Here is a 26,763-nt window from a genome sequence, read left to right as displayed (position 1 = left end):
AATCGATTGCCTCTCCTGTTTACATCGCTTTGAGGAAACATTCTTCCATTGTTCAACGAAACGATGCTAACGCAGTCAAAGTAAGATAGATTGAGTATGTGTGTGCGTGTGTGTGTGTGAATGTATGCGAAAAAGAGAAAGAAAAGAAGAGGACGGGGCAGGCGAGGGATGTAAGAAAAAAAAAAGAATGTATAAGGGCTGAAATAGAATAGCTTGCAAACGTCCCTGTAAACAATTTCCTCACAACGCCATTTTCGTGATGGAAGGAAAAAAGCAACAGGGGCAACAAGCAGGCAGGAAAGGGGAGCTATGTAAGTGGGAAAGGATAGGAAAGAGAAAGTAAAAAGGGACGAAGGGAAAGAAAAAAGAGAAATGTGTGATATACAAAAAAGAAAAATCGAAAAACTTAACAAAAAAAAAGGAAAGAAGATCGAAGATGAATCAATTATAGTTATTTTAAAAAAGTAATGAGATGAAAGCAACAAAGTGAAGGAAAATAATAAACGTGGAAAGACGAGCAAACAGATTGAGGAAGAAAATGGATGAAAAAAATGAAACAGTTTGCATCTTTATTTCCCAACGGTGGTTGGTGAGGCATTTGAAAGAACATGTTCGGGTTTCATTTTAAGGTTGTTTGTAGGTATGACTTTATTTCATCTGCATTTCTTACGTTACCAGCTATAGAAAGAGTTGTTCTTTGTTTTATCTCCTTCGGTTTCCACATTAGCAGCTGTGTTGCGGAGGATCGCGTTGATTCAACCCACTCTTCTCGTTACGGTTAGTACTGTAGTATCAAACAGAATAGTGAACGTACCGATTGCTCCTATGTATATGCAAAACAAAATTATTCGCATTATTTAAAGTACTTATTTGATAAACATCGCTACATTGGGGTCGTTTTCGATTGTTTTCCGTACCGATCGATAATGTTGACTACTGTAGTAAGCGTGTCCCGACTGTGCGCATACAATTTTCGTATGATGCTAAGGGGATTGCAGATAAAATAACACCTACTTTGATCATTCGCAACTTGTGTTGCTTTTCGGATGGAATGTACTGATTGTTTTCGCAAGCTAAAGACGAAAAACAATCCTACCTGGTTACCGTACAATTGTTTTCTATTCTAACGACAACTAGCACAGGAATCGAGAAGCTTTGCATAAAGGAGGAAAATATTTATCCTTTCATGTTATTCAAGTTGGCTTTGTCGGTGGAAATAAATGTGAGAAAACGGTTAGCTATCGAGTGACGGCAGATTAATTGTGAAGAGGCTTTTAGATTTCTATCGGAAGCTACTATAGAGTTACGGAACGAAGAAACGTAAATTATATTTGCTAGCTAACTTTTTCGCTATTTTGGTTTGGTGTTTTTTACAATCTCTCTTTATTTTGCTCCGATCGTTGAAGTTCTTGAAAACTGCTTGTTTGCTTTGGAGTGTTTACATTGGGGTCATAATGCTACGGTTAAAAACCTCGCCTTCCTTCTAGCTGGGTGTGATTTTTGTGAATCACTTGCTAATATCGACAATTGTGTGATTGATTGAGGCATTTGCTTTGGCGTATGATCCTTTAATGCATTATTTTTCCCGCCTTTCTCGATTTGAAAATGGTTTATGTTGTTGATGAAGTATGGTGTTATGAGCGATGAGACAGTGAATCTACGGTTACTTTGATTTGCTGGTATGGTTCATTTTTGTTTTGATTTGATAGAACAAGCAAGCTGTTCTGTAGCAAGGCAACTGTTTTATGTTTTGTGTTTTGTTAAAAAGACAAATCAAACCTTAAAGGATGTACTTTCCCGTAGTTTAATGGAGCAATGAAATATTGCAAATTTGTCGTTGCCAACTACGTTGGGCAATTACGACACGTTGTAGAAAACTATAAGCATTAAAAAGCGTAAGGCGCCTGTTAGAATCTCAAGCTTCTGTACCGTTACTTCTGCTAGTTTGTACGGGGTTTGCAAGCCCAAGGAAAGCAATTTCGATGTGCTTAGCTAATTATTCAGATCATTCCAATGTTCCAAAGACTGTGCAATCACAATGCGATTGTAGTCAATGCCTTTTCAAAACGTTCAATCTTTTCAAGTTTTTCGTTTATTTTGCACCCCGCAAGAAACTTCCCACAAAAGCAGCCTGTTTTCATCCTTTCTCGATTTGTTTTCTTCCTGTAGGTGTGTGTAAAGACCATTAAAATGTGCCTTAAAACAAGGCTTGGCCTGCGCACTGGAGGCTGATGCATTTATCGGTGACTGTAGTATAGTCTTTTATTGAATTTTCCTCGCTTCTGATTCACTTCATTACAATTCCTAAGCAGCTGGTTATCTTCACTGGTGGCATATCTCGTTCCAATCCGGGGTGTATTTTCTTCAATCGTGCAAATGCGGTGTTCATTTGGAATATTGCGCGATTCCGGCCCTACGAGCTGCCGTTCGAATTCAGTTTATATACATTACAGCGGGTGGTGCGAAAGGCTTCGTTTCCAGTTCTGAAAGTTTGATGGGCGCTTTTTTATCGGTCGAGATTTGTCCACAAATTCCGCTAATATTAATGGCGTTAGTCAAAAAATCATCCTCGCTCTCGTTGCATTTATCTAACCGACGTTTATCCTTTCGAAAAATATTAGAGAAAAGAACAAACAATAACTTGGCGCAAAGCATCTGGTGTAGATGTAGTTATAACAAATCTATAGGCAAGCAAAAATAACATTTACATTACACACGTAACCTAATAGTCTTGTTTTATGTTCAATCTTCTCAATTTCACAACCAAACCGAAATGGTACCGAGGTGCGCGTTCGCGCCGAAGATGTTTGGAACTGTTCCCAGTTCCGACGAGCTTCAATCGAAACGAATAGAATGAAAGTGCGAGTGAATGATTTGTTAGCACCATTGCGCGTTCTTGAGTCCTAGCAACGAATACATATGTTATTTATTATGCTCGGTGGAGTTCGGAACAACCTCTGCGGGGGTCCATTTCCACCGGCCAACGGCGTAAGTTGACTTAAGGTTGCTGTATGCAGCACCCATCTTCGGTCGATCCCCGGGCCAGCGGTTAATTGCGGGTTTTTTTCTCCCCAATTTCACGTTAAAAGCCATTTTGTGCGTCAACGAAGTATCTTCGATGTGTCCTCCGATTCGTCGTCGCCCTTACAGCGTAACGTCGCCAAAGTCCTGCAGCCACTTTTCGTACGCAGCCAGACTGTGCGGCGCCACCGAACGCCGGATGCGTTTGAGGGAGCTGTGGAAATCGCTTTCGCGAATGCTTCGCAGCTTGGTCGGGTCCATGTTTTTCACCTCCTCGACATTTAGTTCTGCAAAGGGAAGAGATTTATTTGATTTTGGTCGAGCTTTCGTTTGCGACGTGACGCAGACCACCGAAAGCGACTTACCTCGAATTGGTTCGAGTGCTGCATCCCGGGCCAGCGCAGTCAAATCGGAACCCGAGTAACCCTCGGTGAGCAGCGCGAGGCGCTTCAGATCGGCATCACCGAGAGGAGCGCCTTGTTTCTGGAGGAGTCGTCGCAGCAGTAACTCTCGCGTGTCCTGATCCGGCAGGGTCACGTAAACGCGCTTCGGAAACCGACGGAGGGCCGCCTCGTCGAGCTCCTGTGGTCGATTGGTGGCAGCCATTACGACAATTCGATCCGCCTCCGAGTTTGCCGGTAGGCCATCGAATTGTACGAGAAATTCGGTCTTCAGCCGGCGGGTGGCCTCGTGCTCGTTGCTACTACGCTCAGACAGCACCGAATCGACCTCGTCGATGAAAATGATCGAGGGTTGCAGTTCGCGGGCCACGGCAAACAATGCCCGCACCAGTTTCTCTCCGTCCCCCACGTACTTGCTCGTGAGCGACGCGGCCGATATGCTGAAGAAGGTGGCCGAACACTCGGTCGCGACGGCCCGGGCGAGCAGCGTCTTGCCGTTGCCGGGCGGACCGAACAGTAGCAGACCCTTGGCGGGCGTACGCAGGCCAGTGAATAGCTCCGGGCGCACCGAAGGCAAGATGACCATCTCCTGGAGAGCCTGTTTCGCCACCTCCTGGCCAGCAATGTCCTGCCATTCGACCTTTGCACCGCCCTCGACGATCTCGTCCATGATGATCTGCACCAGCTTCGGTTCCACGCCCTTCACGACAATTTGTGGCTGCTGTTGCTGCTGCTGCTGCTGCTGCTGTCCGCCGAGGGGAGTTTTCGACCGTGCTGGTGGTGGGGTATTTTTGCTGCCATAACCGTTGCTAGCTTTCCGGACTGGCGAGCTGCCAGGAATCTGTAAAATGTGGAAAACAAACCAACGAACGGGATAGCATTAGGGAGGAAATGCCAGACGACAAAAAGAGACACATTAATCCTCAGTGTCTGGAGGGAGTTCCAGTCTGCAATCGATTCCCGACGGCAGGACATCCTTTTTCGACCACCCCGGAGAAGGCAGGTTGCAAATACTCACCGAAAACTGTCGTCGAATGGCGGGTGGTGTTGCCGCCGGTTTTGGCACAATCTTTGGCATCCCACCACCGCCTCCACCTATCCCATTGGCACCGTAGCCACTGCCGTTCGATAGGCCGCCGGTGATGCCGGTTCCACCGGTCGGGGTCGTCCGGGTGCCGCCCATGCTGCGCGGGAGGGTTTGCGATTTATTCATCACCCCCAGGTTGCCGGGGCGCTTGTAGCCAACTGTTAATTTCCGGCCGGATGCTGCCCGACGGTAGAAAGGATGTGAAGGAGAAAGAGAAAAAAACGCACCATGGTTAACGATGTGATAACGACGGTTCGTACCACGGGAAGGGAGGATTTGTACGAGTGTGTGAAGTGCCCGAGGAAAGGTATGAAATATTAAAATTGTCCCCAACGACCGGCGAAATCGTACCGTAGCTCGATGGTTTGATTTCCGAGCTATGCTGAAAATATGGGGTGTCAAATCAAATGATTTCAACCGGAAACCGGAAACCGGAAAGTCTCAACCGGTTGATCTGTGGTGTAAATAGTTAGGTGGATAGGATGCATTTTAAAACTAATTAATAGAATAATATCATTGCAGGTTATGATCGACAAAAATAATACTAAATCAATTTAAAAAAAGACTAAAAGACTACATCCATGCATGCACTTTATCTTTCGCTCCTTACACTTTCTGAAGATATTTTTTAAGCGATGTGTAAAGCACAAAATCAACAAAAAGAAAGAAAAAACAACTACTATACTACAAATCTAAGGGGAGGCGTCTATTTGAACCACTTTTACTATCCATTCAAGAGAAGTAGTCTACAGCTAGCGAGGAAAAAAAGAAGCATGGAAGCCATAAACAATCGAAGGAACAACCGGAAACATAATCACAAGGGACACCTCGCCGACCGACCCTGGATGTCTGCGGTATGGTGGGGGCATTGTTATTGAGGTCGGGTTGAATGCACGAATTACCGGCGGCGAAGAAAATTAAAGGTGTCGAAAGAATGTTGTCAACGTCGTGCTTAACAAGGACTTAAATTGGGAAGTTCATGGTGGGTCGAATAAACGAAACGCTTCTATGAGAGTAATTTAGGGTAAATAGTTTTTTTCAGCAGGAAAAACAGAGCCATAACGGTGAACACTATTTCTACCCCTAAATGTTCTAGTGGGTAGCGTTAAAACTTTTAACTCTTTTCCGTATTTAATATTGTTATGCTCTTATCCTTTTGCATATGTGTATAATAAATTGAACTAAAAAACTGAGATTGTCTGGTCTTCATGAAATAAATTTGGCTGCAATCCAGATAACTTAGAAAAACATTATTTTTCCTTCATCTTGTAACTAACTGAACACTTGTGATTGTAAATTGCATAATCCATGACCGACCATGGAGAACATGAGAACCTTTCGGATGTCTACCAGCTCAAATAAAATCATTTATAGCGGGAAGAGTGGCGAGATGCCCTGGTGGGGTGAAATGCACCGGCATGTTTTTAGCTGAATTAAGGCATTCAAAAATATTAGTTAATAGAATATGTTCATATGCATATCTAATACGTCGTATGTACAATAGAAGGCTCTAACTAAGACTTAACAGAGTAAACAGGATAAAGCAAAATTTGCTTGAAGTCACACAAGATTTCCTCACAATAGTTTAAGTTATAGAAATTGTTAAAATAAAAAATTGCAATCAAGCAGACATCTATTAAGTATAATCAGAATTGGTTTCATAAATTTTACATTCTGGCGTAAACCGTACATTGTTCCAGTTAAATTATCAATGGTAAAAAGTGATGTTACGTTTTAATAACAATCTAAGATTTTTTTTTTTTCATTTAGGTATTATTAGTTTTTGGTAGTAGAAGACAGGGTAAGGAATCGATCTGTGTGGATTTGGATTTGCACTTATGTTTTCCTCTTGTTAGACCATTTTGCCTCACATTACCTTACTTCACTCATTAATGTTTACACAACGAGATAAATAGAGGATTGTCCTGCACGAGGAGACAGACTATCCATGTACGCAAAGGGAAAAGTTTAGAAAGGCCTTAAGACAAGAATCCTTATTGTCCGAATATTTCAAAGATGATAGCAATTTTTTGTTCGAAATGAAAACTAAAACTACGTCCAAAATCACATTCCAAATTTTTCTGATACACTAGTTCAGTTTCAGAATGTTGTGATGTGGATTCTTCTTTGAATATTTTTATGATTTGTAAACAACTGCTGTTTAGGACAATTGTTGGTTCCCCTTTGGAGCTAAGAGTTTTTGAATCCACTCTTCTATTTCTCCGCTAGGTATAAGAAAGCTCTCAAACATTGGATTATGATACCAAAGCAATATTTTCAACTATTAAACAGTAGGTATTTAAGGAATTGAGCTTTTAGTCACTGATCCAACAAAATCCGAACATAAATTTCATAATATTCCACGTCATATGTCTTTTGGAATTTCGTTTTTTACCTTGTATTACAAAGATGGGTATATTTGTTAATCCAATCTTGGTTTATCCATAAAAAATAATCGAACTCTGCTTCATATATTCTATCCGGTTCTACAGTAAATTCATGTTTCAATGGCACTATACAACCAAAATAAAAACCCGCTAGTCCTTTCTGTGCTTTAACCATGCTTTAAACATGGCGTTAGACTGTAATGCGAAGGTAAAGAAAAAGGGTGTTTGTAAAAGACACAGAAATTAGCATGCACACTTTTTTATGACTAATTGGACGGGGAGTAAAAGCCATCCCAGGGCTGTGCTTAATGATAAACAATCATAAAGAAGCGAAGGAAACTTTGAGAAGCTAAACGAAAGCGTGGGGTAGTTGCGTTGTTTTTTGTTGTTGTTGCTGCTTTCATAGTATTCCTCCCATCAGCCTGTTGATAATAAGACCCATGCGACCATGCTCGCTTGGGTTCTCGCTGTCTGTTTGATCCACCAGCTATTAAATCGACCGTGTCTTAGCGATGAGATTTTCAGTCGTTATCGTTATCCTTTCTTGTACGAAAGCTTCCATAAAAACCTCCTTCGTATCCGCAGCGGTCGCAGCGAGGAAACCCATCGGGCACGGGCTTACCTTCATTGTGGGTTTGTTTAATGGCCAATGTTTGCGGAGTTGTGCCGCCGTTCGTCCTCGTCGTCATCGTCGTCGTTGTCGCCGGGATGGTGGTGGACCCGCCACCACCACCGCTACGGGACGGTGTTGTGGTGGTGCAATTTTCATTAAATGATATTATCCGGTTCTCGGAATTGTACTGCTTCGATTTGGGCTCCCGATAGGGGCTGTCACTGGCGGTCGCTGGTGAGCTCGCGACCGGCGACCTCAGATTGGACGGGATAAACATGGGCAGTTTAAATTTCGCCGCGCCGCCCGTGCTGTCGGCTGTGTTTCGCAGCGATTGCAGCTGCCTTGCTGCCGGGGAGGACGACGACGACGAGGACGACGAAGACGTGGAGTTTGGGGTGGAGGAGCCATGAACGACGGATGTCGACGGGCTGTGGTGATGAGGACGATGATGTTGATGATGGACGGCACTGGTTGCGGTGGTGGTATCACCCAAGTCACTACTGAGTGTGAACGTGTTCTGACGCTGGAGGGAAGTGTGTTTGCGTTTTGCTACCTCACTAGCTTCGAGTTCGACCAATTCAAGCCTTTGGGCTTCCAACATGCACTCTGGTGGGAGAGGGAATTGAAAAAATAAAGACAAATAACTAAGGACAACTAATAAATAATGCTGATCGGGATAGGCTACTACAAACAAATGTAATGTTAACAACAAAACCAACAAATACATAAGCGTCCATTAAAAGCAGGAGAAGCAATGCAAAGCAACTCTAAAATGCGTTCAACAAATACTGCTGAAGGAAGGTTGTACGCGCGATAAATGTGAATCACCTACGAATCGATTCAACGATCTTCTACCTCGTGCCCGCTTATGTGTCCCGCTAACCAAACCATCATACACATACGCTAACGTCAACAACAGCACACTGGCTGCTCCTTTTGCGGAGTGGCAACCATTATCCTTCCGCTCATACGTACCGAGAAAGTGCAGCCGATCACGTGCCATGGAAAGGTTGGTTTGCATTTTATCGTGCAAACGTTGCGCTCGTTCCCACACTTCCCCACGGCCACCCCAGCACTCCACGGCGATGCCCCGCTCCAGCTCCAGGATGCCCTTCCGGTAGAGTTCGATGGCCAGCTCTTTCTGATCTGCAAGTGTAGGAAACGGAACGATTGAATGGGGGAATTGCATTATTTAACTGTCTGTAGAGGCAACTTTCAACACGTGTTCGATGTGTTTTGTGATTATTTCTAATCTTTTCAACGTCCCTAACCCGGAGCCACTTTCTGGCTTTCTATGGTACGTTAAAGGGCATGCGGTCCAGAATAATTTAGTTGGCCATGTCTAAGTAGGTTATATTTCTCTGCTTTGTTCATTGTTTGGGGCTGATGTAAAAAGTTAGCTTGGACACATGGATCTAATTTCGAAATATACATGATAAATGTTTTAAATAAAGCGAATAAACCTATAATAAACGGAAGTCAAAAGTAAATTACAACGACAAAGCATTATTTTTGCAATATACTTTGTTCATCAAGGTTGTGATCAACATGATCATATTTGTTCTAACCTAATCATACAAAATCGGCAAAATGTCGGGATTGATGATAGATGAATGGAGAAAAATATTGTATTTGTCGAAAAGACTGAAAATTTGGGTAATAATATAAAACAAAAAAGTAAAAGATGGATGCAACAGAATTGTTGTGCACTAGATTCAAAATATGCATCCATAAGGACGTTTAATGTCTAAAACCATCATGGTAAATCATGTGACTTTGTAATTAATCTGCAAATACATAACAATTTCTTCAAACCTAAATAATTTACATTATCTTATCATTCCGGTGGTTAAACCAAACCAAAACCACAGACACTTTAAGAAGCCAAAATAACTGGTTGCAGGCTTAATCATCATACCGCACGTCGCGCAATCAGCCTTTAACTCATAATCTACAAAGGTTCTTGTTATCTCAACTCGTCTTGTGTCAGTATTTAGATATAAATAGCACCGAATAAAGCCAATCTAATGCCAGAAATCGTTGAAGTGTGTTGTTGGTCGTACGACTTTGTACGAACGTTCCGTAGGAAAACCATGTACTCAAGAGCATGGTTTGTGATCTTGATCTATAGTTTAGTGAACGTCTCCCAAGTTGCTTCAAATGCGGCAAAGGAATGCGCAACTAATGCCACCGAGCAGCAAGCCTCTGGAAACTGGATAGGGTTGATGATGGCCAAATTGGACTACCTTCAAGCCCAGCTTCAAAAAAAGCAGCACGCGATCGAGCTTGGACTCAAGGAGCGTGATGAAGAGTTTGCGGAAAAGATGGCGAAGCTTGCGACTATTTTCAACAACGCTGATCATAACCTGGCGGTACTACAAGAGCTATCTCAGCAAATCCTGACGCGACTGGCCGCCTGTGCCAACCATGAGCAGATGCGCAAGGAAATCTCTCAATTCGACGCAGAGGCAGATCCTTCCAAGGGTGGACAACTTTTGGTCACTTCACCGGCTTCGAATAGCTGTCAGCCTTCGAAAGGACCGTTCCGATCGTGTATGGAGGCACCGGCGAAGGCATCCGCAGTGTATCCGATCAAACCAAGCGACCAGGACGATGATCCACCGTTCGAGGCGTTTTGTGAGCAGACCAGTTTCGGAGGCGGATGGCTGGTGATTCAGTCGCGCTTCGATGGATCGTTGGAGTTCTACCGAAACTGGACGGAATACCGGAACGGTTTTGGGAGTCCCTACCAGGAGCACTGGTTGGGCTTGGAGCGACTCCACCGGCTTACATCTCGGCGGCCCGTCGAGCTGCTGATAGAGATCAAGGACTTCCAAGGGGCGTACCGGTTCGCCCGATACAAGGAGTTCGAAGTAGGTAACGAAACGGAACTGTACGCGCTGAAGAAGATTGGAGCTTTCTCGGGCACTGCGGGCGATTCACTCGGACCGCACATTGGAAGCAAATTTACGACCAAAGACCGAGACAATGATTTGTATGGCACCAACTGTGCGGTGGAAAGTGAAGGAGCTTGGTGGTACAACAGTTGCCACTATGCAAACTTAAATGGAAAATACTTAGTAAAGGAGGGCCTCAAAGCAATGTGTTGGTATCATTCCAAAAATAAATGGGAAGGACTGGCATACTCCAGGATGATGATTCGAGAGCGCTAAGGTCGATGCTATCTTTTTTATCATTTTTTTGCGTTATTAACTAAATAAACAAGTAACTTTGTTACAATAAACTCAACTCATGTGTTTATAAAAATAACGTTTGCATTATTTAAATAAAAAGACCCACATTTTCGTTGGCGATAAGAAAAAACTCAATCAAGCTAATTGATTGAAGTAAATTTTATTGTAAAGTTACATCACTTTAGTAGTACGATGGCCAGTAAGCTCGGCTCGATCTACATATCTGTATAACAATGTCCATCTTTTCTAAGTTTGTCTTAACTATAAGGCCAGTTGATGCGACCAAAATGATTTTTAACCAACCAAACAGTCCAAACAGTCAAAAATCAAATCAGCTGAGTTCGGCGGAGAGAAAACGTCTCACAACATCAAACGAGTACGTTCTGCGATAAAGCTGGTTGTTCCAACATATAATCAAACGTAGTTGGTGTAATGTTTTGGCCACTGCGGATTCAGTTTGAATGATAAAGTTGTCAAACTTGTTCCGCATTTAAAAGAAATGCTATTCTTTATTTTGCTTTCAATAGAAAGTTACTACCGCTTTCTGGTTTTGCATGAAAAGTCGTTAAAATTTGCCTATTTTTTTCAATTCAAACGTTACTTCGTATCGTAAGAATCAACTACGTGGGGGGACCCAAAAGTAACGGGAATCGGGTTGTAGGGAGACGAGGGGGAAAAGGGGATCGGGTTCAATATTTTATTTTAAAAGCTTAACATGTTCTTGATCAGTATGCAAAGTTTAGTTTCTGTAAGTGCATCCGCTAGTTTTTGAGAATTTTTTCAGTGTAACGGTTTTAGTGTTTTCGGCGATTTTGTGAGATGACCAAGTGAAACTGAGGTCAACCTCGTTCTGAGCTCCCCACAGCTTCAAAAGCGGACGAAAATGTTTCAAAAATCAACAACCTTGTTCAGAATGTGTTCCTCCAGGATGGAAAAATCGGTATCATGCCATTTTCGGTCAAAAACTGCCTCACGGACAGCGCTTTGTGGGCAGGTGCGTTGTCGTGGTCTCAGTTTCGTGGAAGAACCAGTCTCGCCACGGATCCGTCGTTTTCTTCCAGCTGTTTTCCCTCAACATTTTCAAATCTGCCTGGTGGATTTTTTTAGTTTATCCTCCATCCTGGATAAACAAATGCTGAACAAGATTGTTGATTTCTGAAACATTTTCGTCCGCTTTTGAAGCTCAGAACGAGGTTGACCTCAGTTTCACTTGGTCATCTCACAAAATCGCCGAAAACACTAAAACCGTTACACTGAAAAAATTCTCAAAGACTAGCGGATGCACTTACAGAAACTAAACTTTGCATACTGATCAAGAACATGTTAAGCTTTTAAAATAAAATATTGAACCCGATCCCCTTTTCCCCCTCGTCTCCCTACAACCCGATTCCCGTTACTTTTGGGTCCGCCCACGTATTATGGAAAACTCCCAAATTTATTACCTAATTAAATCAACCACTTGTTGCTGAATTGATATTAAACCATCCTCGAGTTGGTCGTTTTTGCACAACTCGTCGCCTTTTAACGAGTTATTTGTCCATCTTTTATGTTTTAAATTATTTTGTCGCACAGGAGTTAAGTCTACAATCTTGTCGTATTTTCTATTTCCCCATGACCTTTCCATTTCCCACTTCGTTCAGATATTTAAGCTCAGTAGCAGAAATTTACGCTTCTTAAGCCTTAAAACTTGTAGTCAAGCTACTGGTGCTGCCGTTCCCGACGTGTGAATCGTTGAGATGCATCATGTTTTTATTGAAAAATCATTAAATTTGCATCACACAGCTATGCCATAGCAAGGCAAATGCAAGATGGATGCGGCTGCTGCTGGTGCTGCTTTTGTCGGCTCGCTTTTGGCAGTGCCGTGAGCGGAGAAAGTTCTCAGGATAAACCATTTTTTGGCATCGAATCGACTGCATCTCGTGTGGAGACGACGGTAGTATTGGTTTACCATATTCGTTTACCGCAGCAGCGAACCACCGGTGGCGATGGGATGCATTTCATTATCGCACCGGGATTGAATGGCGACGATGCGGCTTAAATGGATAAATCATACCTTGTTTGCAACAAATTTACAAACAAACGAACGAACCGTTCCAGCTGAACAACTTGCTCGGTCGGTGATGCTGCACGAAACGTTGGTACACCGTCTGTGGCGATGGGTAGAACATGAAATTCAATCTTTTGTATAGCAAATGGGGGCTATGTTTCAATTTGAATACGTTTAGCAAACTGAAACCGAAATGATAATTGCCGAATTTAAATATATGCATTAGATGCTGATGGATTCTATTTGTCAGAATTTTCCTACATATTAAGGAGAACAGGTTTCTGAATATCGTGAAAGAATTTGTGCTATAATAAATTAACAAGAGCCCACGGTATTTTTCTTTCAGTGAGATTTAAAAAAAAGGAAAGAGATTGTAAGAGATGAACTTTTTAAACGAAATAAAAGAAAAAAAGTTATGCATCTTAATTGTTACCTCCTTTTATTCGCTCTATATCAATTATTACTATGTTTTGTTGTTGCTCGTAATCAAAATCATCGAAAAAACTGCTGCTGCTTTGATACCATTCCAATTTGTTTTAGATGTTTTTGAAATTTAAAATATATTTGTCCAAAGCCCTTTAGAATACATATTCCTAATTCGGTTAAACAATGGTTTATACGCTTGTTCGTATTGTGACAATAACGTTATCAAGGGAAAATATAACTCTATCAGATTATGAAAAATACCATGAGCTCCGTAGAAAGTTACCGAAAGGCAAACTGGTACACGTCGGAAAGACGTCTATTATGACGATGAAATTATTTCCTACATGAGCTCCAGTTAATTCGAGCTAAGTATGTTAAACACATCCTTTCCATACGACGCTGTTACACGGTGGCGTTACTCAAAGGATGTTCCAAGGACATAGAACAAAGTGATTCATCGTTTCTCGCCGGGCGAAGAAGTCACTCATATCTTGCGCACGTATTACTTTCAAGTGTTGTGTCATGCTTTCTTTCCTGGCTTGCTTCTTTTCGTTGGCGGATTATGAGCCTGAGTCGTGAGTAGCATTTTCTTCAGCATCGTACCTCCGAGCAAGTAACCTGCGATGAACGTTGTCACCGGATGATGGCCGTCGTGTGATGTTGATGCGAAACATACCGTCTCCAGCGGCATGTGGAAGCATCGTCGAGTAGGAGAGCTGTCGACATGTTTCTGTGTGCTGTTTTCACACCATTCAAATATGCAGCAGCATCCCCCCTGGACAAGGATAGACACGGTTACGTGTCGTGTACCACCGGGGAGCTTTAAAGCTCACCGTCGTTCTAATACCATCGGGGATCTGTTCGGGGTTGTCCATTTTAAAGGGCAAAGCAAAAAGGACATCGATGTCGTCTGGAGGGAATCACAACATAAAAGCATTACAAAGGAGGAAAAAATAAATTGCCACACTTCTTTGCAGCATACATACATTTGCAAGAGGGCGTCTGTTCTGGCCCAGTCTGATGGGTATCCTTTGTGCAGCATAACGAAGGAACGATGGCTCGCACAAAGGCATCGTGTGGTGTTGTTACGAAGCATCCGTCCGTCAGTCCGTTGCGCTTATTGTAAAAGCATATTTCGCCTTTGCCTCCAAGCCACAAAGAATTCCGGTGGAAAGTTTCCCCGTTCGTTTGTTCGGTTCGAGGGAAGCACGCTATGTTGAAAGTTGTTCAACCACCCACCGCACCGGAGTATACCGCATGGAGATCAAACGGACTAGAGGAAAGTACCAGCTTGTAGGCGTGTGAAGCAGGCTCTTGTTGAGAAGGAATTGCCAACACTGAATTCAAAGTAAGCGGGACGATCGGTGCACCTTTCCGTGGGTTACGTGGGCCGGGACGGGAAAGGAAGAACCTTTTAGCATTGCAATGTAACTCCACGTTCGTCGTCTTCTCGAGCGTGCGGGGAAAGAGAAATGAAGCAAACGTGAGATTTTTCATTGCCTGTTCGGTATCGAAAATAAATAGAATAACCGGCCGCCCTTAAATACGAAGAAGGGTCACACTGTTGGATCGAACATTTATCGATTGACCAGGCCTGGGGGGTGGAAATGTTTAGCGAAAGGCACAAACCAACCGTAACCGGCGGTAGCGCCATTTTTAAGGAGATTTCATTTTCTCAAAACCAGGCGTGGGTTGTTTGAAACGCATTGAAAGCCATTTACCAGCATCAAGTGCTTCCGTTTTCAAGCTAAACGCCCACGTTCTCCCGAGGCTTTCTGATCAATTGGTTTCGCATATTAACTCATCAAACGGAATTTCATCTTCCCCAAAAACTCACGCAAAACTCATCCCCCCCATTGCAGAGGCCTCCCTTTCCGCACCCGTCTCGTTGTCACGACAGCAGCATCATCATCATCATGCGCAAGAGGGGTTGCTTGCGTAATGTTAGCAATCAAATATTACACCTCCACGTTGCTGACCAGCTCCCCAGCACTTTGGGGACCGGTGGCGGTGGTGGTGGTGGTGATGGTGGTTCTGTTTACTTGAATTCCGATCCATTAGCTTGGCTGCCGCTTGGTTGGCTGGAGTTTGAAGAATACGGTGTGGCGAGAACTGTCGTCCCAGCGTTAAGCTTATGTTGGAGGAGTTGGTGGAATTATGCGCAGAATCGAAAATATGTTACCCACAGGACGAGGGAACTGGGTGTGAGAGTGTTTGTGCCCGCTGGACGCGGAGGTGAATGGACTTCCCCAACGGGAACGTGACGTGATGTATTTGTCGAGGGTGAAATATTACACACGGAAAAATATATGGTACCTTAAATGGAAAATAATAATATAATAGTTATAATTTTTGTTTTCAAACAAATTTGTCACGAAAGGATGTAGTTTATAGATCGAATAGCTTGAAACAAAAATGTGTTCTCGACCCATTATGGAACCTATCTCAATATGGAAACTTGCTTAAGTCTGTGAGTCACGCTGTCGGTTGCGATTCTCTAAACTGAGAGCGCTCAAATGGAAACAGTCTTGCACAAACATGTTCTAACAGGTTTGGTTCTGTTGAGGCCATCAAGAGGAACACTAGGTTGCCCAACAAACCACCAATCGATGAACATATGGCTACCCAACAAAAACATGAGTAAATACAGGGGTCGGCAAATTTCACCCTATGTCATATGACTTTATAAAACTTTCTATTCCTTTTGTTTTTCATTACACAAAAAGTTAGTTTATTCATTTACACATTTGCTTTATCTACTATAAGTCAGAGAAATAGACTCACAAACTGGCGTACACCCGGAATGTTAATCCCAATGGTTTGAAGTTTTCCTTCATTCCAGCCCACACCCTGGAAAAGTTTGCCGACCCCTCCGGTAAAGGATACAGACGATCGACCATGGTCGTTTGCCTCCCACAACATACGGCCTACCGGCTTCAAACACACCATTTACACCTGTTTCGCCTTTAAGGTTCTCCCATCCGCCCAACGTACGGGAGTTTATTGAGCGCAATCAAGCGTATCTCTCCAGCTTATCTTGTGGTTACCAGTGAGATTGCATGGTTTATAAATAAACTCCGGACAGGCGAATGCAGAGGACCCCCGTAAAGGACATGACTGTGCTTTTCATCTGATAAGTGTGAATTAGTGAAATGACCATGCGGCAAGCAGCAGGATATGGAATGTGCGTAGGGAGAATTGTTTTTGATTAGCATTTTTTAATTGGTTTTCACCAGCGCTAATGAGAAACGAGGGAAAATATCATAAAATGAAGGGGTTCTCCTTTCGTTGGGAAGGACCAACGAAAAGTACGTATACCATGCAAAATCCTATTTTTAAACGACTTTTGCAAATGTTGGTACTGTAATTAAAAGCGGCTGAGATTCCTTATTTAGATAGATCTTTACATATTGATTAGTTTAGCTATGTTCCTTGAAACTGGAAAAGTTTAACTTGGAAGGACGGCAACCACAAATATCTGCATTCTTTGATATAGATTACATCGATCAACTTGTATAAAACGTCTGTTTTATATCACATGAAAGTTGTATCGGTTAGCTCAATGTGATTTTGATTTTTAATTAATTCTCACAGCATTTTCAAACGAAATACTATTTTGTCTTCATATTATTCCTATTTTTATATCATTCTAAATGTTATCTTTTACGATGAAAAAATAATACAAAAATTTTAATATATTCAATACGTTATTATAACACATTAAATTGGTATTTTTTGAATCAAACTTTCTTACATATTTCGTAGATGTAAAACAGCTCATTGTTATCCTTTAAAAATTTAACCCATTGACAATTTTTTTTCTTTATTCAGTCGTCTTTTAAATACGACTTCATATGACCGTGAAAAACTACACCGTGTTTGCAGAAAATTGCGGCATTCCAAACATATGCGTGTGCATTTTAAACGTAATTCTCTTGTCCTTTGTTGGTAGACGACGTGGAAAAAATAGAATCCTTGTCTGACACGCACCTTTCCTATGGCATGCTGCTTTGTTTAGTAAGTTCCATAGCATTGATCGCCAATATGCTTACCTTTTGCAGAGCCCGTAGTGTCTGCAGACCCCATTGGTTGCACTTGATCCCAATATCAAGCGTAACCTTGTTGCAAAGATGATGGCGGGCGGCAGGAGAATTAGGTCGAGCAGCAGGGTGGCCAGGGTGGTGTTGGACAGGGTTCGAGACTTTGAAAATTATAGTTCCGTGGAACACGCAGCAAATATTCGTGCCGTGTGAGCATGTTCAATCCGTCATTATTCCGTACCGGGACGTACGTGTACGTTGCACTGAGGGCAGGGAAGAGCTGGAGGTTCAATTTCCCAGACCTATTAAAGTCGTCGCGACAGGTTACGTTACCTTCACACCCACGGTCTGTTCTTTCCGTCAAATGTCGGGGCTAGAATTTTTCTCTCCAACCTTCAACAGTTTCGATGTCCAAAACAGGTGCAGCAGTGGTTTCCATTCGAGAATGTCGAAAAGACCCGTACCTCAATATTGACTTGGAACTATTTTAATACGTCTTCCACTGCAGTGCCTTGTAATCGTACCGTGGAGAATCGTGCCAGGATTAACTTATAGAAAAACGTATGTAAGATGGTTGTTACAAAAAGCACATGTACACAAGCCGAACAAATAGAAAGTGCTAGGAAAATGTGGCTTCGTCCGCAAGCTCCATTGTTTGGAGCTTGGGGATGAAAAAAGGATGATGTTTCCGCTTTCTTTGTCTGAGTGTGAAGCAATCCTTCTGGTGCAGAGCATTTTTATGCTTTCTTTCAAACAAAACTTGTTCCAAGACGTCTCGGGCAGCACCCTCAAGCATAAAGGAAAGGTGGCCGTCTACCATTCGTTTGCAGGAATTGATTAAACTTACAAGACGTAACTCTGGTGATATTCTTTATGACCAGAGGGTTGGGGGTGTGCTTCGACCGAGGCAAGATAAAATGTTCATATCCTCACAGAAAGAGGTGGAGGCAAAACGGGGCATAATTTACGATGTTTGGCTGGGTAACGTTGGTAAAGGTAGATAACCAACGAAACCATCAAACGATCGTGCTTTCATGTTACGTAAAATTACAATTTCAATCATAACAGAGGGACAAACAAATCAAGAAGATTATTTTAAAAAGCTCATTTATAAATAATTTACTATTTTGATGGGACATTTTGTAACCGATCATACTGCTTTGTTAAATTTTTTTTTAAAAGGTGTGTCAGTTTTGTAGAAACAGAAAAAAATCACCAAACTTTTCTGATTATATTGCCAACAACGGTATAGAACTTAAGTGTATTCGTTCCTTTCTTTTGTTTGTTACGTGTGGAAATAAACTTGAGGCATAAATGAAATAATTTGTTGTGAATCAATTATGTTGGTGTATGTAAGTAGCGAAATCAAATAGTTTGAATGATTTTGTAGTGATTTATAGCCTTAAGGGAATCATGATATTCGTTAAAAACTCTTAAAGAATCCAGCATTTTGGTACAACCTGTTTAGGAAATATGAATTTCGTAGCTTCTATATTGCGAGGTGGCAAGGTTAATCTTTTAGGACACTCCGCAAAAGATCAAAACTCATTTAATACTACGACAAATAACGCTGTTGTATATATTTTGTCTTAGCGCTAGGATTTGATTTTAGTACAACCACTATTGGTACTAGCACCACTACGGGTGCACTTATCCTAATAGGATTTTTTTCCAAAATCGACGAAGAAAATAAATACAAAATCAAACCAAATCAGCGCTTTTCCTGAAACCATCCCATTCATTTGGTATATTTTACGGTTCAACGTTACAGGCCTGCAAGGGAACAAGTTGAACACACAAACGCCCTTGTCCGTGAACCCTTCAGTCCTACGACAGCAGTGCGGACAAACGCGAATTACGGTTAATCCGTTTATTAGTGACCAACATTTTGCTTGCCTTCCTGGCCTGTCCACCAACCACCAGAGCAGTCAGTCTTCGACGGGTACGGGTCGTCGTTATGTTTACGAGTGTTTCCTTTTTCTGCTTTGTTTCGCCAACCCTCTGGTCACACATTTTTGTGCTCATATAAAGTCCCGACCGTTTCGTTCGGCGTAAAGGAGGCAGAGAAAAGCAGGAAGCTTTTGACGAATAAAAATGAGAATCCTTTCCAGCACACCGATTGCCCGGGAGGGATCCTCGGGTGGGGGAGGGGGTTGGCTCTGGAGCAGAAGTATATCGATTGTAACCGGCTGGGACGACCGGACCACATGGAGCCCACGACCCATCGACGTAATGGCATTTGGGTTAGAAAGCGTCATCATCGTCGTCGTGCGAAATGTGTGAATATGTGTGTGTCTGTCTGTCCACCGGTGGTTCACTTTTCAGTCCGTGTCGGTCCGTACGCCGAGGGTCGCAACTTCACCCGAGTTTCGCACAATTCGTTTAGCACGTAGTTTCCGGCGAGTGTGACAAAAATGGAGCCGCAGAATGTCCGGAAACGGTAGGGCATATAAATGGCGCCTGAAGCCGTGGGGTGTCCAGCACCCCACAAGCCCTGCTGCGAATCGGCTCCACCACAGCCTCTGGGTAGCCTTTTCAATTGGGTTTGCTGCAACATGCTTAACCGAAACTGTGCCACTTGGTGGTCGACGGAATGTGCTGGGGAAGATCGGAGGAGAAGAACGAACGTAAATCCGATTTGAAAATTCGATCAACGCATTCGATCTGTACCGGAACGTGATTCATTAGCACTTCCCATGTGCGCTCCGGTTCGTCCGATTGGCCGTTCAGTCGAGCGATGCTGGAATCGAGCGCATATCGGATGGCCAACTGGCGATGATCGTCTGTTCGTTGGTAACGTTGGCCCACAATGTGTTACTTCCGTAAGTTGCACAAAGTACTAGGGTGGTGAGCACTGAAGTGGCCGGCCTTTGGCACCTCGGAGGGTACGCTGGAGCATAATAATTAACGTCGCTAGTCGTCCGTATCGATCGTGCATGCTTTTGAATGCAAACTAGAGAACAAGGGAAGCCTTTGAATAGGCAACCAGGTGGGGCATTGGCATATTTTATTTACCTACAAACTACGGATTACATCGTTAATCGTCCTCTTTTCTCTCGACTCTATTAATGTTTGAATGGCATTTTTCACATCTAATTTGTTCTAAACTGTATTTTTTAGTTTTTAACTAATTAATTATGTTGCTAACCTTTTGCTCAGCCCAGCAGATGCTACCAACTCCTCTGACCGGCCCTAGAGGAGCCCAACCGAACTCAATTGTTAACCTGTTCACAGACATGCCATTTTAAGATAATGAATGACAAAATGTTGTTTTTTTAATACACTAAAACCATACACAAAAACATAAGAAGAAAAAAACATTCCGTAAATGGAAAAAAATCACTAATTGATGGTCTATACCAGGGGCTTCTTGAAAGAGGTCAGATGATTTAAAAGAGCCCACAACAGTGGGCCATATACCTCAAACGATGTATTGATTTTTCGAAAGATTCATTAAACGCCTTTTAAACGAAGCGTCAATTTTCTAATCCGGAAAGTAATATAAACATTAGAAAAAATATAATAAAGTTTACATTTGACCATTTATTTTGATACCTAGCTTTGGTTCGTGTACGTTTTCAACATATTGTTTGTTTGTTATTCAATGTCTTTTCATATCCTTCAAATTAATCATGTTCTCAGATTATTTTACTAAAGCAATGAGTTGAATAATGTGAACCATATTTTGGTGTGTCAAAAATATAGTTATCACAGTAAAGAAAATATGTTACATTTTGGGTAATTCGAGAAAAGCCAATAGTGAAACTGCGATTGAAAAGTCTTTATAAAACTATACGGCAAACGTCTGGTATTGGACAGCTCGTTCAAAGTTTTCAAAGATCGTGCCGCAAAACAAGTGTAATATTGTGATAAAATTCAACAAGAGCTGAGATAAGATTTTATTATAGGCCAGAGAAAATACCTGGCATGTCGCCGACCCCTGATCTATACCAATCTAAAAAAAACTTATCAACAATTATTTGATTTTTGAATCAAGAATTTATGAATACTTCACTCCATTGATATTTTTTGATGGCGCACCCCTTCTTCACCCTAGCAAAGCAGTAGGGCAGCATGGGGACATAACCTAATTTTTTGGGCATTGCAAAATTTCATACCAAATTATACAAAGAATATATTTTTATGAAATTTAACTTTTTTTCACGAATTAATAAATAAACTTCTGGATTATTGTCTTTTCATACTCTTTTGTTTGTTTAAAATTGTTTTTGCAGTTCCCGTTGGAATAGTTGTCTGATTTCCTAGTTCGCGCATAGGAAAAACGGCCACGACTACAAAGGGTTTATAATGTCGATCCACAATGGAACGTTCATTGGTTTTTTACTTTTTACTTACTTAACAGTGGTTACTAACTTAGTCAATGTCTATAAATATTTTGGAAATTCCCTTCTCAAAGGATACGCAGCTAAATAAAACGTACAAAAACCTGTCGACATGCAGTCTGCCGGGAAACACTGAATTTTTAATAACTTCGCGTCTGGATCCATCGATTTTTAACTGTGTGTTGTGTCTTGCGTCCTATGAAACTATCCTAGCCATACCTTTGCTTCGACAGTGTTGGGATAGGACCGGGTCCGTGCACCAGGGTCTCCCGTAATTGGTTTCGGTGACTTTGACATGCTTTCTCCCGCATCATTAAACTCGACACATTGTGAGCATACACATGTTTCCAACCCCATTGCGTGCGAACGAAATAGTCATATGAAATAGTGATATGAAGGACGTGTGAAGTGTCCCCGATTGCGTTCTTTCGCCTCACGGACACTTTGGCCAAGGATGCAGTGGTTATAAGAAAGTTTCTAATGGGCTCCGGGTGCTTGATCGCCGGGAGGGTTGCAAATTTAAGGACGCATAAATGAAGGCAACCGTCTCCTGGATGAGTCATCATCGTTCGTAACTGGCCACTTCTTACTCGGTCGGTCCGGTGGCAGACAGGCGTCAGTGTGTGGTTGAATGCTAACGAGTGAATGACCTCCGGCCGGCGGGTCGATGTGGTGGCAAGTTTTGGTAAACCCCCAAGCCCTCCTCTCGACCGGTAAAGAGGCAGTTCACCTTGAGTGGTAGCCACACTTTTATGCAAACGTGCCCATTTATCACCTTCGCAGCGAACCTGGCAAAAACATGCTCCGAAGTCGAAAGGTCTCTAGTTTTATAGAGGGACAAGACGTACGGCTTCGTGCCGTGCAGCAGATGGCAGGCAGTTTCGTGAGCAGGCGAATAATAACCATGCTCCGAGGTGAAATTAAGACATTCAATTACTTTACAGCTCGTTTCCAGCTGACAATGATGGAAGTAAAAGTTCAACACCGTCCCTAATGTAGCCCCGGCTTCAAAACCAGGGCAATGTTGTTGCCAGACTGTATGTACTTTTGCACTTTAATCAGCGCACAAAAGTGCAATACCAACTCCACACAAGCCATTGGGGCGGGGCCTGGTGAAGGGACATTTCCCAGGGACTACGTGTCTTGCAAGTGGAATTGAAAAACCTTCCTGCATCGTTTAATCCCGTCGGCTTCGCACACCGCTTGCCGGAACGCCAGACGACAAAAGGCAACTTTCCCCACACAATGGCGGAAGGGGGAACGGTGGAAGGGGAAAAGTTTGAAAAGCGTTAGCGTTCCCGTCTTTACTGGCGCCCGGCACGAACGCTGGGGGGAAAATAAGATTAATCACATCGTTTCGGCAGCGATGGAGGAAATCCCCATGTATTTCGGTATGAACCGGGACGGGAAAACTAGTTCCACCATTTCAGTTTTTTTTCATTCGCGTCCACAGAGGGACCGAAACAAGGACACAAGTAAGCATATACCGAATTGGCACTGACGAATCGAGTGACATTTTGTAGTGCAATAATAAAAATAAATTGTTCCACATTGACATTGGCTCCTCAGGATAAAAACTCTTCTGTTCTGCCGGGTGGACCATAGATGGAAGTATACTGCTGTGATGTTCAACATGATTTTTTTGTTTGTATTTCTTCTGTACACTCCATAAATGTCAGTATTTCAGTCAGACAGTTGCACACTCTTAGGACATTTGGTAAGTGAAATTAGCCCGGACGTAAAGAACTTGCTACAAGTTCCAGCGTTTTTGAACGTATTCAATGAACCCTTATTCGTTTTACGTATTGAAGAAAAAGTATATGAATAGATAAATTAATGTATTTGATGAAAAATGCATATATGTGCAACAGCATGCAATCCCCGGATCGGCTCAGTGAGATTTCAACCAATGCTGCAGACCTATACAAAATTTTGAGTGAATAAGTACCCAATAGATTATTTATCTACGGATAGTAGTATTTTCTTGAGATGTGGATAAGCACTTTGAATTACTTTCGTACTGCGAAATTAAACTCATATTGGCTGATGTTTTACTTCAAACAATGTCTAGAATATACTAAATTTGTTTTTTAGTATTAAAAAATAATGTAAAACATAACATCAATTGCCGAACATGTTATTGCTATTTGTTATGTTTAGCTATGCGTTATAGTCATTGCATTTAGCATAAGCTTTGCCAAACAAACAATAGAATTGTGAAAAATTCGTTGATTGAATTGTATTAAGTTAACAATGCCTGTTGAAGTTGAAAATGTTCAAAATAATATTTTAAAAATTAGTGGTATTAGTGATGAATATTACTCTAGAAATATACGAGAAACAACTTAATTCATATCACTTTTGAATTACTCTGATAAAATCGAATCCCATCATAGATTTCATATTCATTGTATGAATTGCATAATCTTAAGAAGTGTTTAATTACCTTCATTGTCTTCATCAATTTTCAGTGCCTTCGAAATGTACTCAAACGCACGTCGGTGGTGGTGCTTCTGCTTGGCCAATAAGGGATCGCCAGGGCCGACCTGGCTTCCGCTCGCCGAACGTTGGATGGACATTTCGCGGCCTTCACTGTTGACTAGGATGCCACTGTGTGAGCACTGCAAAGGATGCGCTTGCTGCTGCTGCTGTTGCTGAGCGTCGCCCAAGCTGCTGGGATGCTGCTGCTCCTGCTGCAGATACTGCTGCTGTTGCTGCAGCTGTTGCGGCTGATGCGTAGCGGGCGATGCGTGGATACTGTGGTTGCTATGACGATGGTGATGGTGGTGATGATGATGGTGACCGTGGTCGGTGTTAATCACAATTTCGAGCCCGCACTCTTTCTTCACCGGTTTGTATACGACTTTCGTGGTAAAGTTGTACACGTAACGAAAGATAATAAACAACTGATACAGCAGCGAACGCAGAACGTTGAACACAAAGATAACGGGGAACGAAATAATGTAAAGGTTCTGCTTATGCACCGATCCGTCACATCGTTTGGTGGCCGTGCTGTTGCCTGCGCCGCCAGTACCACTTCCGCTGCTACCCCCGCTGCCACTTCCGCTGTCCAGGTTGCCGGTCTCGCCGTCGTCGCTGGCGTCGTGTTGTTTGCTGATGCTGCCGGTTCGGGCCTTCTTGCTAGGCGATTTGCCAGTTGTGGTTAGCGTGTATTTGTTGCGAACCATCGGTCACACCAGCACGTCGGCTGTGAGCCTCTAGGTTATTTTGGTTGCTTCAGCCGAACCGGGTGCGCACCTTCTCGCTACCTCTGAAGAGATGCCTCGTCAATCTTCGATCACAGGATAGGCTCACCGAGGACCATCTGCAGCATCCAATCCTATTGGACACCCAATGGTTGGTGCTGAATCATTCGATTGATGCTTCAAACAACACAACAATGGTCACAATTTTCTCTACAAGAAACAAAGATCAACACGCCACGTATAGGAGAATCCTAGCAGAATTGAACAATTGAGTTAACAGTAGCCGTTCTAAGCTCACTACGATGATTTTTCACGATTCACATAATACATTACTCGAAACAAACGTACGCACGCTCCGCACGCAGAAAACACGTACGCGCTGAAGGATGCTTCAAAAGAATAACGACGGACAGCGGGACTACCATGAAGAAACTTTCTTTCTACACATTCTTCACAGGGACTACCAGTTGCCGTGAGGACATACTGTGAATTCACTACTCATAATCCCCTTGAGATGCTCTGTGTGCAAACACAGCAACCGAGTAGTGGCTGCAGGAAGGACAACGCCAGCACACACCACACGGAAGGGGTATTCTATTCCACTGCACTACGAAACCGACGGAAACAAAGACTGGGCTTCTGCTTCCGAAGGCTACCGTTGCTACACAATGACTCCTGCTCCCTGCGCATTGCACTTGCAGACGCAGGAAGAAACAGATAAATCTATACCACAAGGGCACACAATGGGAACCGATGCACTACAAGAAAAATGTGTTTATAGTCGGAAGAAGTGTACGCTCCCGTCCGTACAAACAACATGCAACTTCTGAACTAGTGATGAGAAGAAGGAATAGCTTCTTATGATCCGATCTGCTCTCTTGATTATATGATCTGATCTGATCCGAAAATATGAGAGCAAATGCTCCATTATGATCCTAGTGACGCCATTACCCGTAGCGCTATGGCGATGTGTTCTGATCTGATCCAATACGCTCTTTGCCGGCAGACCTATGGCGATGTGATCTGATCTGCTCCATTATGATCCTAGTGACGCCATTACCCGTAGCGCTATGGCGATGTGTTCTGATCTGATCCAATACGCTCTTTGCCGGCAGACCTATGGCGATGTGATCTGATCTGCTCCATTATGATCCTAGTGACGCCATTACCCGTAGCGCTATGGCGATGTGTTCTGATCTGATCCAATACGCTCTTTGCCGGCAGACCTATGGCGATGTGATCTGATCTGCTCCATTATGATCCTAGTGACGCCATTACCCGTAGCGGTATGGCGATGTGTTCTGATCTGATCCAATATGCTCTTTACCTGTAGACCTATGGCAATGTGATCTGATCTGCTCCATTATGATCCTAGTGACGCCATTACCCGTAGCGGCATGGCATTGGAGTACGATTATGCTCTTCTGATCTGATCCGATCTTTGACTGAGAGCAAATGATCTAATCTGCTCCTGAAATTTTGGAGTTTTCTCATCACTATTCTGAACGAAAAACACTACTGTCTAGTGTTGGCAGAATCGTGATTCGGAAGACCCGAAGATTAGATCCCTACGCGGATTCCAAAGATTCGAATGCAATTTGACGGCCATTTCACCGATTCTTTCGATTTGATTCTATTGGGATTTAGATTGGTTGGTATTTTCAAATGAAATAAAAATTTATTAATAAGTTTTTTCAACCGATTTGTAAATGTTACCCCATAAATTAAGGGATGAGCAACCGGAACAGTATGCTAAGGTGCACTTTTGCCTTTTCGGTAAAACCACAAATGAAGCCCTCGGGGGTCCGCGACAGCCGAGCGGTAGCGTCGGTTAGAAAATCGGCCCATGAGTGCCGGGGCTCACCACCTCGACGGCGATCCACGTACAACAGGGAAACAAGTCTCGTAAGCCCTTAACGGGCAGGCATGACCAAGAGGTCGTTACGCCAAGAAGAAGAAGAAGCCCTCCAAGCCAAAATCACTGTTGTGGCTAAACCA

The 26,763-nt window shown here is 42.8% G+C and overlaps 1 protein-coding gene across 2 annotated transcripts; it reads right to left on the bottom strand.

Annotated features, from left to right (window-relative positions):
- Positions 1-397: 397 nt before the first annotated feature.
- LOC131259420 (spastin) lies at positions 398-25,053 on the bottom strand. Of its 2 annotated transcripts, XM_058260904.1 has the most exons (6): positions 24,006-25,053; positions 8,485-8,655; positions 7,519-8,115; positions 4,441-4,688; positions 3,387-4,263; positions 398-3,308 (listed from the first exon to the last, which is right to left on the bottom strand). In XM_058260904.1, the coding sequence occupies exons 1-6, from the start codon at positions 24,745-24,747 to the stop codon at positions 3,145-3,147; spliced, it is 2,799 nt and encodes a 932-aa protein (XP_058116887.1). In that variant the 5' UTR covers positions 24,748-25,053; the 3' UTR covers positions 398-3,144. The 2 variants fall into 2 exon arrangements, with proteins under 2 accessions (XP_058116887.1, XP_058116888.1); XM_058260905.1 differs by lacking the exon at positions 7,519-8,115.
- Between the last annotated feature and the right edge of the window lie 1,710 nt (positions 25,054-26,763).

This window comes from Anopheles coustani, chromosome 3 (genome assembly GCF_943734705.1).
Source record: "Anopheles coustani chromosome 3, idAnoCousDA_361_x.2, whole genome shotgun sequence".
Lineage (NCBI taxonomy): Eukaryota > Metazoa > Arthropoda > Insecta > Diptera > Culicidae > Anopheles > Anopheles coustani.
This window is presented reverse-complemented; position numbering and strand designations above follow the sequence as displayed.